Source organism: Phyllostomus hastatus, unplaced genomic scaffold (assembly GCF_019186645.2).
Source record: "Phyllostomus hastatus isolate PE091 unplaced genomic scaffold, TTU_PhHast_1.1 phas_scaffold_78, whole genome shotgun sequence".
In the NCBI taxonomy this organism is placed as follows: domain Eukaryota; kingdom Metazoa; phylum Chordata; class Mammalia; order Chiroptera; family Phyllostomidae; genus Phyllostomus; species Phyllostomus hastatus.
The window spans coordinates 45,115,318-45,130,960 of NW_025334041.1; the positions used below are offsets into that span (position 1 = coordinate 45,115,318).

At 35.6% G+C, this 15,643-nt stretch overlaps 1 protein-coding gene across 2 annotated transcripts in view; it reads right to left on the reverse strand.

The window, feature by feature from the left end:
* DNAJC2 (DnaJ heat shock protein family (Hsp40) member C2) overlaps positions 1-15,643 on the reverse strand; it is a 33,373-nt gene that overhangs the window by 8,937 nt on the left and 8,793 nt on the right. For both annotated transcript variants that reach the window (XM_045827730.1, XM_045827729.1), the window contains exons 4-10: positions 9,461-9,559; positions 4,848-4,989; positions 3,218-3,298; positions 2,265-2,330; positions 1,692-1,783; positions 1,280-1,401; positions 718-867 (exon numbers count right to left, since the gene is read on the reverse strand). In XM_045827730.1, the coding sequence (XP_045683686.1) occupies positions 718-867; positions 1,280-1,401; positions 1,692-1,783; positions 2,265-2,330; positions 3,218-3,298; positions 4,848-4,989; positions 9,461-9,559 (752 nt within the window). The remainder of the gene's footprint in view (positions 1-717; positions 868-1,279; positions 1,402-1,691; positions 1,784-2,264; positions 2,331-3,217; positions 3,299-4,847; positions 4,990-9,460; positions 9,560-15,643) is intronic.

Sequence of the window (15,643 nt, forward strand, 5' to 3'; positions counted from 1 at the left end):
ACTCTACCACTTTAAATGTAAGAACATCTCTTGGACAAAATCACATTTGAAAACTTCTGGGGTTTTTTGATCAATATTTTTAAGTGAAAAATACATTTGAATGCAAACTATCAGTACTCACCTAAATGTTACCCCTTTATTTAGATAAAAATAAAAGCTTTTAAATTCTTAAAAACACCAAGGTTTAACTTCCAAAATAACCTTTTCTAAGGTAAGAATTAATTCTGCACAATTAAGAAAGCGACCAGTCAAAAGCAAATTGTGGCACATTATCAGAACAAACAATACGGTTCCTCTAACAAATGAATGGCACTGGAGGAAGGAGGGAAGATGGTGATACAGGGAGCCTGTCATCAGGCTCCACAATTAGCCAACAGAAAACTGAAGCCTTTGCAAATATCTTATTTAGATCCTAACTTGAATAAACCAATTATAAAAAGACATTGCTCAGATAATCAAGAAACTACAGACCAAATATTAGAATATTAAATAAGTTTCTTAGCTTTGAAAATGGCATATTTAGATAAAAAAAATCAGAGTTGCATACTGAAATATGCATGCGTGAAATTTTTAAAAAGTGAATTTAAAAACATTTACATTTTGAGATAAAATGTGTACAACAGTTTGATTTGCATGATATAAAAAAAGAAATATTTTGAAGTTTAATCAGCAACTTTATTTATTTGTTACCTAGTTTGTTCAGTCAGCCTGACATACCTTGCATGAGTTTCGAAGTTTTTGCCTTTCCTTCTTTATGGCTTTTTTCTGAATATCTTTTTCCTTCTTTGCCAATAATGCTTGTTGTCTAACTTCCTCTTCTTCTTTCTCTTTAGCTAATCGAGCAGCTTCTAATTCAGCTTGTCTTTGCTTTAAAATGGGGAGTAAAATCATTTTAATAAGAAAATTAGAATTCCCAAATGCTCTATAATCTTATTTAAAAAATGCAATCTTTTAATAAATTAATTTATAAAAAAGGTGATATGTCAAACTTAATGAAGACTGAAGGTTGAATGGGGAAACACAACTGGTAAAGTTCTACAAACATTGATTAGAAATAAAAGACACATATTAGAAATAAGCACGGTACTAAAGAAATTTTTATGACATCATGTTTTTGCTCAAAAGTTTACTAGTAAGGAAGATCCCTCTAGCAATTGTACAAGTTATGATTCATTCACAGTAGCACCTAATTCTCTGCTTCCACATTATAGTTTTTCAATGAGATTGGAAAATTATTTTATGAACATTTGAATTCTAACTTTATCAAATGTCATCTTACTTTTTCTTTAGCTTCTTGTTCCTTCCGTTTTGCTTCTGCTTTTGCTTTCTTTTCTGCTTCTTTCTTGGCCTTTTCTTCTTCCTTAAATTTTTTTATTCTTGGATCACAGATATATGCATTATCTACCAGAAAAAAAGTTCAATCTTTTGAATTTCTAACATTTAATTAAAGAACTTAGCCCTGGCTGGCATAGCTCAATGGATTGAGCACGGGCTGCGAACCAAAGTGTCACAGGTTCGATTCCCAGTCAGGGTACATGCCTGGGTTGCAGGCCATGACCCCCAGCAACCGCACACTGATGTTTCTCTCTCTATCTCCCTCACTTCCCTCTCTAAAAATAAATAAATAAATAAAGTAAATAAAAATCTTAATAATAATAAAAAAAGAACTTAAGAAAATAAATTATACTTACCAACTAATGTTCTTATTCTGTTCATTTCTTCTTTTTTTCTTTGTGCCCTTGTTGCTCTGTTCTGCTTTTCAATCCATCTCCTTTCATCGCGACTATAAAATAGAAAATATTGGAAACAAAATACTGCTCATAGGTAAGACTAAAAATATAATATAAATTTATATGTAAATAATGTCTGAAAAAGTTATAATGCTATGTAACTATTAACATTAAAGTGTGATTCTACTTATAATTAATTTGGGTTAATATTTTTGGAATATTTATGTCAACCAAATGTCCCAAGAAAAATTAAAATAAAATGTAGGTTAAGCAACCAGAAGAAAAAGAATTTGTTGAATTGAGCTTTTTGGATAATTCTACTCCTTGACATTTTCTTAAGTATATCTTACCTGACAACTGATCTGGGCTCATTTAGCTTAACTTGTGAGAAGGGTCTCAAAATATCAAAGCTCATTTAAAAAGAATACACAAAGAGAAAATATAAAAGGAAATATATGTAGTATATTTTTACATCATCACAAATACCAAGAAACTAACTAAATATCTTCCTTTATTAATGATTTATATACATACCATTCTGCTTTTTCTTTTTCTTCTTCATCTAAATAAGAAAATTCTCTCCAAGAATCAAAATTATACCTATAGGCAGAAGTAAAATCAAACAAGAAAAAATAAACTTTTTAAAATTAACTTAGAGGTATATAATTTTAAAAACATTAATGGCAAGTGGATGAATTCATTTTAATAAATCCATCCACTCTCTTTTGGTACTGAATTAACACTATGCTCAAATCTTTCTTCTTTTTAAAATGACATTGTATTTGGTATGAAAATCTAAAATATACTTATCATTTCCCCTGATCAAAATCATACCTCCCTGCTATTCCTTCTGTTAGGTTTCTCCCTTGCTGGGGACTTGTTAAATTTTCCCTGCCTCCACCTTTGCTAGTCTGTCAAGTCTTAAAGTAACCACTGTAGTGGCTATTTATCTCTGGTTTGCATCTTCTGAGCATAAAAGCAAGTATAACTGATAGAGCTAAATTTAATCATTTTTGTTCTACAGTGATTTTATGTTTCAATTTACCAGATACTTAATGAGAAAATACAGCACATATAAAATAACCACAGAATATTGTGCTTATTAAAAATTAAGAAATTAGTTATAGAGACAAATAGTACTGTTTCCTCCACATGTACCTAAGTACTTTTAATAGCAAGATAGCTAAATGAATATGTATTTATTTTTATTCAGTTCAAATGACTTCTCAATTTCCATTTTTTTATCACTATAGTGTGTTTGATATCTAGAAATTTGATTAATAGAAAACATTAAAAAATCCTAAAAGTCTAAATATCACATAGGAGGTAACAGTGTGAAAATATGCATTAATTTCTGAAAAAGTGCTTTTGTTCAGTGAAGGCTCTCCCATACCTTAATTAATTTATGAAGAGTCAATTAAGTACTTACTGAACACATATGCTTTTTTAAAAAATGACAGCATCATAAAATCAGTGTATTTACTTACCAGAAAGAATAAAATGCATCTACATCTTCAAATGATGAATTCATGTCGCCTAGTTTAGGGACATTTTTTTTATTTGACCATCTGAAATATTAAAAGAAAGAAAAATTCAATTAAAAATCTGGTACAAAAGTTCAACAAATGAATTTATAAAAAACAATAAGAGTTTTTATTAATCCCCCAAATCTCCCTCTCCTAGACCCTCTAGGACTAAGAGATAAAGCTGGAAGATTAAGAGCTGGAAGATTATGAAACAATGTAGGTGCAACAGAGGACAAAGGTGGATGGGAGAGAAAATAATGAAATGGTGTTTTAACCATCAGGTTATCTTTAATGCTATAAGTTGTAGGGTTGTAGCAGCTGCCCAGGGCTGGCTAGGAAAAGTAGGCACTAAGGTCCCCTTTTCCAAACTCACTTGGCTCCTGCCTGTAAACAGGCAGTACAGAAGCAACCTACATAGGCCTAGCTTTTAAAAATTGTTAATACTCACAGAGGAGACAGAGTTCCATTCCCTCATTACTACCATTTGCTCCCTAAGAGGCACGACTTTTAGGTTCAGCACTTTATCTAGCACATACGTCACATAATGAAGGATCCTAAGGTTGCTTACTGACATATTTTCCATTCTATAAAATCATTCCATTAACAAATAGTATACTGCTTTTTTATTCTTTCACCACCTTCAGCACTGTTAAAAAACAAATGTGAGAAGAAAGCCTGGAAGAAATGTCAGGCCATACCAAATGGCTAATCAAAGTGGTTCTCAAACTTGGCTGCACATTAGAATCACCTGGGAACATAAAAACCCTATATGAATTCCAAAACAATTTCATTGAAACCACAATCTCTTTAGATGGAACCCAGGTACCAGAACTTTTTCACATTCTCCAGGTAACTCCAATGTGCAGTCAAGATGTACTCTGTAAAAACTTTTCAATGCAGATGGAACCAAAAAATTTAGAATACTGGGATATCCTATGTAAAAACTGATTTAAATGAAATAAACTACATATGCTTTAATCTTAAACATAAGTCATCCTTCATCAGAGAACCTCATAATAAGATGTTAAAATAAGAAAGCTCTTTTTCAAATGATAATGGGCCAAATAGAGTAATGTACCCATTAATAATAAAGGAGAAGCAAAAAAAAAGAGGAATTACTGAGACCTAAGTATCAGTATGACTCTACATAAAGTCAGTTCTGTCCCCCAAAGGAAACATAAAAGAAACACATGCCATGACTTATAAAAGAATTTCACTATGGAAGGATAAACTTTGTTTACAGAGCAAAACAGAAACCTGGAGACTACAAGAGGCGGGCCCACAGAGCAGTGATTTTTCAACCGGTACACCACAAGAATTTTTAAAACATGCAATACCTGATTATTTAAATCTATGGCACTGACCTCTTTTCCCTTAGGTTGTTAAATTAAAAATGACAACAGCTGACACAACGACAGCCATCCAGTGTGAATGAGTCAAAATTATACTTATTCTTTTGTCAGATCAGCAAAATAATATTTTTTGGTGTGCTGTAGAATTTTAGTAATTAGTTTATGGATGCCATGAGCTGAAAAAGGTTGAAAATTCCTGCAATAGAGCATAAAGATCACAAGGGGACACCTTAACTCACCTGGAATTCCTTTCAAACACTGGGGAAAACACTTCAAAGAAATTGTCCTTGGCTTCACTTTTAGAAGGAACTGAGTTATCAAAAGTAGGATCTACACTGTTAAACGCTCGTCTTTTCACTGGATCAGATAACATTTCATAAGCTGAGGAAAAAATGGTAAGGTTACAGTACTGTGACATTTTTTTTTCCTGAGAAAATAAACACTTCCTTTTAAAAAAGTTATTTTTCATATTTAAACATTTTGTGTGCTTGGGGAGTAGAACTGATTTAGGTAAGGAAAACTCTAGCACTACTGTGTATAATTCCTTAAGTGGCTCTTCTGGTCAAGATGGGAGTGTAGGTAAATGGATCTCACATCCTCCCATAAACTGCAACAAAATTACAACTAAGTTACAAAACAACCATCATTCAGAAATGCTTGAAATCTACCTGAACAGAAGTCCTATAACTAAGGATATAAAGAAGCCACATTGAGACTGGTAGAATGGATAGAGACCCCGAATGAGTTGGTCCCACACCCACATGTAGTGGATTAAAACTGGAAGAAGTATCTCTCCACTGTGGAGGCCTCCCAGGAGGAATGGGGTGTCCCAGTCCCACACCAGGCCCCCAGCCCAGGGTTCCAGTGCCAGAAAGAGAAGTCCCCATAACTTCTGGGCTTCTGGATTCTAGGCAATTCCTCTTAAAGGGCCCACACATGGGACCTTTAGTCTTACATGGATTCACTTGCTCTGAGCCCCTCAAAAGACACCAGAGACATACAGGGAGGACCTGAATTGTCCAGCATCAAGGTGAAGGTTGAAGGGGCAGCTTTCTCCCTGACAGAAGTGCTAGAAGAGGCCATTGTTCCTTTGCTGAGGCCTCTCCCCACAGAGTCAGCAGGTAGGCATCATTTCTGAGTCTTTATCAACCTGGCAACACTGTTCTCCCTGTCCTGGTGATCCCTGAGATCCTGCCCCACCCAACTCGCAGGCCCACCCAAGTTGTTTCCAGTGGCTTTTCTATAGAAACAGCTTGTCTTGGCTCATGCTCTGGACTTTCTTAAAATATTTCAAAGATTCACAAACCCAAACAAGCAGCACCTAGCCTCCACATACCTCATACATATTGCGAAGTGGTCCTAGACCAGCTTTAGTACACTCACAGCTTGGCCTCTCCCAGCACCTCCCAGCCCAGCAGCCACCTGCAGATCGCTTTGCAGCCCATACCAGGTTGCTCTGGACAAGGCACAGGTGGCAACTGACCTCAGACTGAACCTCCCAGGAGGCCCCAGAATCAATTAACCTAGTGGACAGCTTCAGATCATGCTGAAGCACCACCTAACCACCTCCCTGAACAACACACTCAAGGGCAAACTCATCAGGCACCAGACCCCTGCTGAAGGCGGTCCTGCTCTGTAGAGTGAGCCCCTGAACAGCAGATATCCATGGTGGTCACGGCCAGTCACTGAAGCCAATTAAGATGGAGGTAAATTCCTCCCACTAAGGTGCGAAGGGCAATCAAAGCTCAACTGTAGCAGGAGAGTGCACACAGCTCATATGGGTCTTGCACCTGGAATGCCCAGCTCAGGTGACCCAAGAGGCCGTGTGCCCTTAGGCCCTACAGGACACCTACTGCATAAAACCACTCTACTAAGACCAGGACATGTAGCAGCTCTGCCTAAAACACAGAAACAAACACATGCAGGCAGCCAAAATGAAGAGAGAAAGAAACATGTCCCAAGTGAAGGAACAAAACTCCAGAAAAAGCAATAAACAAAATGAAGACAAGCAATTGACTAGATGCAGAGTTCAAAACACTGGTCATATGATGCTCAATAATCTTAGGGGAAGAGTAAATGAACTTAGTAAGAAGTTCAACAACATAGAGATAGGAAACATAAAAATGGACACAGAACACATAAAAAAGAACCAGTCAGAAATGAAGAATACATTACAGGGAATCAACAATAAAGTAGATGGCCCTGACCGGTGTGGCTCAGTTGGTTGGGCGTTGTCTTGAAAAGCTAAAGGTTGCTAATTTGATTCCTGATAAAGGCATAAGCCTGTGGGTTTGTTCCCTGGTCAGGAGCGTATGAGATGCAACTTACTAATGGTTCTCTCTCACACTGATGTTTCTCTCCCTGTCTTTCTCCTTCCCTTCCCCTCTCTAAAAATAAGTAAAATCTGAAGATAGTTTAAGGGGCCTCTGGGACAACCTCAAGGACATCAACATTCACATCATGGGGATGCTGGAAGGAAAAGAGAGAGCAAAAACTGAAAACCTATTAAAAAACAACAGGAAACTTCCCTACATTACTGAAGGAAAACAATACACCAAGTCCAAGAAATGCAGAGTCCCAAACAAGATGAAGGCAAGGAAGCCCACATCAAGACATATCACAGTTATAGTGCCAAAGGTTAAAGACAATCTCAAAAGCAGCAAGAGAGAAGCAGTTAGTTACCTACAGGGAGCTCCCCTATAATTCCCAGCTGATTTTTCAAACTCTGTGGATCAGAGGGATTGGCACAAAATCTTCAAAGTGGATGAAAAGGAAGGACTTACAACCAAGATTACTCTACCCAGCAAAGTTATTATTTAGAATGGAAGGACAGATAAAGAGATTCCCTGGAATACGATAATCAGTTTTGTTTCTAAATATAAATAAATAAATGATTAAAAAATTAAAACAAAAGATTTTTTTCCTGAAAATTTGGGCCAAAAACATGGGTGCACATTATACACGGCAAAATATGGTAAATCAAAAAGGCATATACACCCATATGTTTGCTGTAACATTATTTACAATAGTTAAGACATGAGCCCTGGCTGGTGTAGCTCAGTGGATTGAGCGCAGGCCTTCAAACCAAAGGGTCACTGGTTTGATTCCCAGTCAGGGCACACACCTGGGTTGTGGACCAGGTCCCTAGTAGAGGACGAATGAGAGGTAACCACACATTGATGGTTCTCTTCTTCTCTTTCTCCCTTCCTTCCCTTCTCTCTCTCAAAAAAAAAAAAAAAGAACGAAAGAAAGAGAAAAAATAAAGATATGGGAGCAACCTAAGTGTCCATCAGTAGATGAATGGATAAAGAAGAATACTGTATATGTACAATGGGATGACTTAGTCATTAAAAAAAAAAAAGAAAAAATGAAATCTTGCCAGCTGCAACAACATGGATAATCCTACAGGGTATTGTGCTGAGTGAAAAAAGTCAGAGAAAGACAAATGTCCTATGATTTCACTTATACGTCAAAATTAAAAACCAAAATAAACAACGAAGCAGAGTAGAAACAGTCTCAGAGATAGAACATTCTGATGGTTGACAGATAGGGGGTTAGTGAGATTGGTGAAAAAGATGAAGGGATTAAGAAGTACAAATTGGTTGTTACAAAGAAGTCACAGGAACATAAAGTTCAGCACAGGGAATACAGACAGTAATACTGTAATAACTGTATGGTGTCAGATGGGTACTAAACTTATTTGTGTAATCACTTCATAAGTTATATGAATGTCTATCCTTTTGTACAACAGAAACTAATATAATACTGTATGTTAAGTGTAATTAAAAAATAAAAACATTATTAAAAAATACTCATCCCCTGAAGAAAAATGAATTGTTAGAAAATTAACTGTTGGATCCCAAGGTTTTGAAAGATCAAAAGACCTTAGGCATCTTGAACATTGTGTGTAAGAGTGGGCCAATGAGTTTGAAAAGTTTGTATACAATTTTTTAACAATTAGCATTGAAATGTAAAATCACATTTAAGGAAACATTTAGAAATGGTGGTACCTATATTAATCTGCTTAATGAGGATATGTAAATATGTAATATGGCTATGTAAATAGCAATAAACAGTAGTGGGGCCTATATTAGGATATAAACAACATCTTGATGTAAATTAGCCAAACATTTGAGGAACAGTTTAGTCCTATAAAGTACTATTATCTGAAATGGAGAAAAATCTTAGTATTTTCATCATTGGATATAACACATATAAATCAACCTAGGATGAGCTTCTCATAAGATCACCTGGTGCCCTGACCAGTGTGGCTCAGTTGGTTGGAGCATTGCCCAGTAATGGAAGGGTTGCAGGCTTAATTCCTGGTCAGGACACATACCTAGGATGCAGGTTCAGTCCCACTCCAGGTGTGGGAGGCAACCAATTGATGCTTCTCTCTTGTACCAATGTTTTTCTCTCTCCCTTCCTCTCTCAAAGAAATGAAAAAATGTGCTTGGGTGAGGATAAAAGATTAAAAAAATATATAAAAGAATTGCAGAACCCAAGGCCCTAGCTCAGATCTACTGGATGGCACTCTACATGTATATTTTAAAAAAAGTAATCTGGTGATCTAGTTAAAATACAGATTCCAATTCAGCAAGTTTGGTGTGGGGCCTCTGAGCTTCTGCATTTCTGACAAGCTGCAAGGTGCTGCTGATGCTGCTGGTTAGGAGAACCTCACTTTGTGTAGTGAGGCTCCCAGGAAGATTACCAGAAATAACCAGATGTAACTAAAAATGTTTTTAATATGTCATGATATAGTTAAATGAACTACAGTGTACTTTGGAAACCCAACCCCAGCAATGAATAATCATAATTATTAGAAACTCCTGACTCTAAAATATTTTCTTACCTTTAGTTATGCAAGTAAAGTAGTCATTATCGCCTTCTTTTATTGGTTCACCAGCTGCTTTCCGTTTGTCTGGGTGATGCTTTAAAACCATGGCTTTATCTACAAAAGAAGCCAGATTTAGATACTTTGTTCCTTTAGATATCAAAACTAAAAGTAAAGACAAGCGAAACAGACCATCTCTAAAATCACAGTGCTAATTTAAAAGTACTTTTTCCTATGGTAAAATATAAGCTTATATTAAGTGTGGAGATTACAGAGAAACAAAGAATTATTTTAAGTGGCCAAAGTGCCAGCACCTGAATATGATTACTGTTACCATTTTAGTGTATTTCCACAGACTTTTTCCCCCTTAAGCATATGCTTCAAAAACTTTAAGTATAATCATGCATATATATACACCAATTTATATTCTGCTTTTTCAACCTAACACTACAGTATTTGCATTTTCCATGTTCTTACAAACTTCAAAATAAAAATGATTGCTGGTGCTTAGTACAGCATTTCAAGTAGATTTACCATAATTTATTTAACTATTTCTCTACCACTGAGTGTTTAGATTGCTTCAAATTTTCCATTATTAAAAATCCTAACTTAATCATTTTGTAGAGAAGTATTTTTCCATATTCAGGATTTTTTCTTAGGATGTATTTACCGAAGTGAAATTAGCGATTGAAAATGCAGGAACAACGTCCCTTCTAAAGTAAACCACTTCACACTCCTCTTTGGACATCTTTTTCACTGTAGCCCCACCAGCACTAGATGTAATTATTTAAGACTACGATCATCACTCATGCTCAACAATTCTTTTTTGTTTCTATTTTTTATCCTGTATCTGTGGAGGAAGAAGTTGTCAGTTTTTCTTCTGAGTCTGTGAGTCACTTGACAATAACAGCTAGCTGTTAACACCTATTGAGCATTTACTATGTACACGGCATGATTTATCAGTTAATCTTTTCAATCATCACATGAGCAAAGTACTATTATTTTCTCCATTTTACAAGCGAGGAACATGAGGCACAGAGGGGTTAAGTAACCAACCACTGCAAGCTGTCCAAAGTCCTGACCAAATCTGGCTCCAACCCTGGCAGCCTGACTCCTCAGCCTGTGCTTATGTGCTGCCTCTCAGTCCTTCATGGTTAATGCTAATGCTTTCCCAGCTGCTGGAAATGAACTTATGTTTTTAAAAAACATTGTCATTTTTATTTATACTTGCTGATCATTTCCTTTATAACGTCTTCCAGTACTTATAAACTCAGAAGGCTCTTCATTCCCCAAAAGCTTGATATGTTTCTAACTTTGTTAATAGTTTGTATTGTTAGAATAGAAAAATTTTTAAAATTCTTTAAATCTTTCTGGAACTTTTGTATAAGTCAAACAAATTTATCTAAAGTTCTCATTTTTCAAAGTCCTAATCCTATCTAACAACCCTTCCCTTCTCTACTGATTTATGACACCTCATAGTAAATTTTACCAGGGCTGGTTTCTGATGACCTATTCTTGCTTCAGAATTTACTTTAAAATGACCACAGTTTTCCAATATATTTGATGGTGAATTTCAAAATCTGCACATTATTTTTGCACATTTTTCCTGTAACTAAACCACTTGACACAACTTTGTTTTTCTAGGTAGGTCCTATATTGCCTGCAAAGATATATTTCTTCCCTTCTTTCCAATTGTTTTCTTTTATTTAATATCTAATTCACTGACCCACACTCACAACACCACATAAAAAATAATGGGTAGGTTAGCTTCCCCCACAGATTTTAATGGTAATATCACCAACACCACATGTTTAAGTTTGTTGGCTGTGGGTCTGAAACACTTATCAAAGTAGAGAATTAATTGCATTTCTTTTCCAAGTTCTATAATATTTACCAAAAAGAAGTGGATATCTCCTTAGAAAATCACATAATACTATCTAGGCCATAAATAGATTTAGCTATATTAATATATTTCCTAAATTGGATTCCTGAGAGAAATCCTACTTGTCCATAGGCATAATTCTTTTAGTAATGTATTATTAAATTCAACTTGCTATTATGTTGGGGATTTTTTCTTTTTCTTTTTTGTATGACATGCATGGATGAGATTTGCTTGTAGTTTTTTTTTAAAGATTTCCTTATTTATTTTATTTTTAGAGAGAGGGGAAGGGAGAGAGAAAGAGAGGGAGAGAAACATCAATGTGTGGTTGTCTCTCGCGCACCTCCTACTGGGGACCTGGCCCACAACCCAGGCATGTAACCTGACTGGGAATTGAACCAGTGACCCTTTGGTTCACAGGCCCATGCTCAAGCCACTGAGCTATACCAGCCAGGCTGCTTGTAGTTTTTTAAAGCTCTCCTCACCAGGTTTTAAAAATTTATTAATTAATCTTTATAAGACTTAATTTTCAGAGTAATTTTAGGTTTACAGCAAAATTAAGAGGCAAAGAGATTTCCTATGCCCCCCTACATGCACAGCCTCTCCCCATGCTCCCATCGCCATCACCCACCTGAGCAGTTGGTTACAACTGATGAACCTATACTGACATCATAATCACTCAAACTGCACAGCTACTATTATGGTTCACTCTTGATATAGTACATTCTTTGGGTTTGGACAAATGTACAATTATATCTATCCATCATTATATTATTATAGAGTATTTTCACTGTCCTAAAAATCCTGTTGTTTGCCTATTCCTCCCTATTCCTAGCAATCATGACCTTTTATTGCCTCTATAGTTTTCTCCTTCTGTGCCAAGTTTTCATACTAGGAGTATACTAACTTCACAAAAACAAATGTTCCAAAACAGTTGAAGTTCAGCATCAGAATTTTCAATCCCTTAAATATCTGAAATAATTCACTTATCACCAGAGCCTAAAAATGTTTTTAAGGAGGTAATTCTTTTCTAACTCATACAATTTCTTCTTCAATTAAAAAAAAAGTTAACCTTATCAAAATTTTCAAATGCATTACATTTAATAGTTCTCAATTTAAAATATACAGTAAATTTTTTTCTGTTTTTCACTATTACTTTTTGGCTCTCATAAATCCATTTTTGCACACAGTTTTATTTCCTTTATTTTTCTCCTCCATGTTCCTTAGAGATATTCTTTTTCCCCACTTTTAAAAAAGTAACAATAGTTTAGGGCAATGAACTTATTTATGGTACAGCTCTAGTTGCCACCCCTTAAATTTTGATAGGCAGTGATTGTACTTTCGCAAGAAGAAACTACTAATACAATTTTTACATTTGTCTATGTCCAAAAGAATATATATTCAATTTCCCAAGTGATTGTTTTTGTGGTTTGTTTAATCACATCTACTTTACTGAATTGAGATCAAACTTACACAGAATAAAATATTCAGATTATAACTACAGTTGTCCCTCCATTACCTGCAGGGAATTGGTTCTGGGACCTCCCCAATCCCCTAATACCAAAGTCTAAGGATGCCCAAGTTCCCTATATAAAATGGTGTAATACTCACATATCCTCTTGTATACTTTAAATCATTTCTAGATTATTTACAATACCTAATACAATGGAGATGCCATGTAAATTGTTGTATGTTGCACTGTTGAGGGAGTAACAACAAGAAAAGTCTGTGCGTGTCCAGCACAGATGCAACCATGGTAGGCTTAACTACATGGCACACTTCAGCAACAACGTAATCCTCCTGCTCCCCCTGGGATTTTTTTATCCTGAGGTTGAATTTGCAAATGTGAAGCATGCAGATTCAGAGTGCTGACTGCACTCGGTTCAATTAGTTTTGACAATTGTATACACCCATGTAATTACCACCCAAAAGAAAATACAGACCATTTCCACCCCCACAGAGTTCTCTTGTAACTTCTTCCGGTCAAATCCTACACCATACCACCTGGGGCAAACACTTTCTGATTCCCATCACTATAGATAACTTTTCCATGTTCTTCATGTAAATGGAATCATATACTATGTCTTTCTGTCTGACTTCTTTGTGCAGTGTTTTGAGATTCACCACCATTCTCGTGTATCAGTAATTTGTCCTCTTTCAAACTGCTGAGTACTCCTTTCGCCGTAAGAATGCAGTTTGCTTACCTATTATTACCTATTGGTGAACATTCAGGTGGTTTCCAGTTTTGGGATATTCTGAATAAGGCTGCTATGAACATTTTTGTACAAATGTGTTTTGGGCATATTCAACTTAGCAATTTCTACATATACTGCAAGAACTGACATGTACGTTTTTGTTTTTTTGAGTTCCAAGATTTTCCTTATAGTCAAGTACATTATTTTCTCCACTAACACTCAAGAAGAGGCATTTTCACCTTTTAACTGGTTTAAGCAAAAAAGAATTTATTAAAAGTTATTAGGTAGCTCACAAAACTCTGTGAGAGTCAGACTATGAGTCTTGAAGGCTATGTAGCCAGGAACAGTAATTAAGTCACACCGGACGGTTCGGAGGTGTGATGATCTCACCATGGTTGGGCACTGTACAAAATGGCCACATGCCACTTCCACTGCCAAGGCATGAGGGAAAGCCATGAGCTTCTCTTTGTACTACTCTTTCACTTTTACTTGTAGAACAGATTCTGTGCAGGTCCGGCTTAATTTAAACATTGTTCCCTTTTGAATTGCAAGTGTGTGCTGAGCAGTGAAACCTAAATCACAGGACTATAAATATTCTCAATCTCAAGACACACTTTTTTACAAACCAGGTTAAGTTTTCTACTTACTTGCAATTATTTTTTCTGTACATTTATTCTGCTTTCTTCCTTAGGGAAATCAGGCATCTATCTATTCTTTCTCTGAACCTTGGGAACATTACTCAAGATCGTCCTGTTTTCTAATTATATGTCAGTCTTTGAAATTCTAAATTCTGCTTTCAAGTTTTGTTTCCAGGCAATTCTACTTATTTCACCCTAACCTCTTTCTGTAATGCCTACACCACCCCCAATGCTTTGTCTTCGTATGTAGGCTGTCAACATGCAGTAGATACTTTAGTTTTCTTTTGAACCTTATGATGAAGTCTGAGAAAGAAGATGTCTCAATTTTTTGTTAGATAGTCTACTCTTATGAGGCACTATTTTTTTTCCATCACTGACTTTCCTGCTTAATTATCTTTAATTGTCCATATATATTACGGGGTCCTGAGACTGTCTTATTCTCTGTTCCCGAGCAGGCAAAAGATGTTACCTGATATTAGAAATAAGGTAAGAGAGGCCAAGAAAATTGTTGGTTTGAAAAAGAAACAAAGATAATTTGGGAGCAGCTATTATAAATTTACTGAAATCTCAAAGACTTCTTTTCCTTCTTTCTGCCAAACAAAGTTTCTGGGGTGTTCTGAGAATATATCAGCAAAGGGGCTTTTACTGTACATTCATACTATTATAATAAAAAGCCTCTAAATATGATTTTTAATTTTAAAGAAGCTTGATATGAAAGTTTTTAGTTTAAATATCAGAAAATATTCTAAATTAAAATTATTAAATTCAGAAAATTCAAATTACTAAAGACTTTTATTCCAATTCAAAGAATATCAAGCCTGTATGCATCATTTACCAGTGTGGCAATTTTACTCTAAGAACAAAATTATCTAGCCCTGGCTGGTGTGGCTCTGTGGATTGAGTGCCCGCCTGTGAACTGAAAGGTTGCTGGTTTGATTCCTGGTCAGGGCACATGCTTGGGTTGCAGGCCAGGTCCCTGCTTGCGCAGTGTGCGAGAGGCAACCGATCCATGTTATCTCTTGCATGTCAACGTTTCTCTTCCTCTCTTTCTCCTCCCCTCCCCCCTCTCTAAAAAAATAGTAAAATCTTTTTAAAAATTGTTTAAAAAAGGAACAAAATCATTTAAGCAATTGAAATACTACCTTTAGTATTCAAGTACTTTCTCTTAACCTATTATTCAACTTTTTCAGTAATTTATTCTTTTCAGAAATGCAGAGAGGGAAAAAAAGACCACTAACTTTATTTACTCTTGATTTCCTAAATTTTTCCATTATAGCAATTCATAATACATTAAATAAAAAATAACACTCATGTTTGTAACACAATGCAAGAAGTCTAAGGCTCTCAAATCCTATCAGCCTTACATTTTTATTAGGTTTGTACTAATAATTATAAATCTGAAAATACTAAGCTGGCATTTTTACATCTAGGCAAGATTTCATAAAGCAGGAAGTAGCAACTGTCTTTTATAGTGACAGAGGTAAGAGAG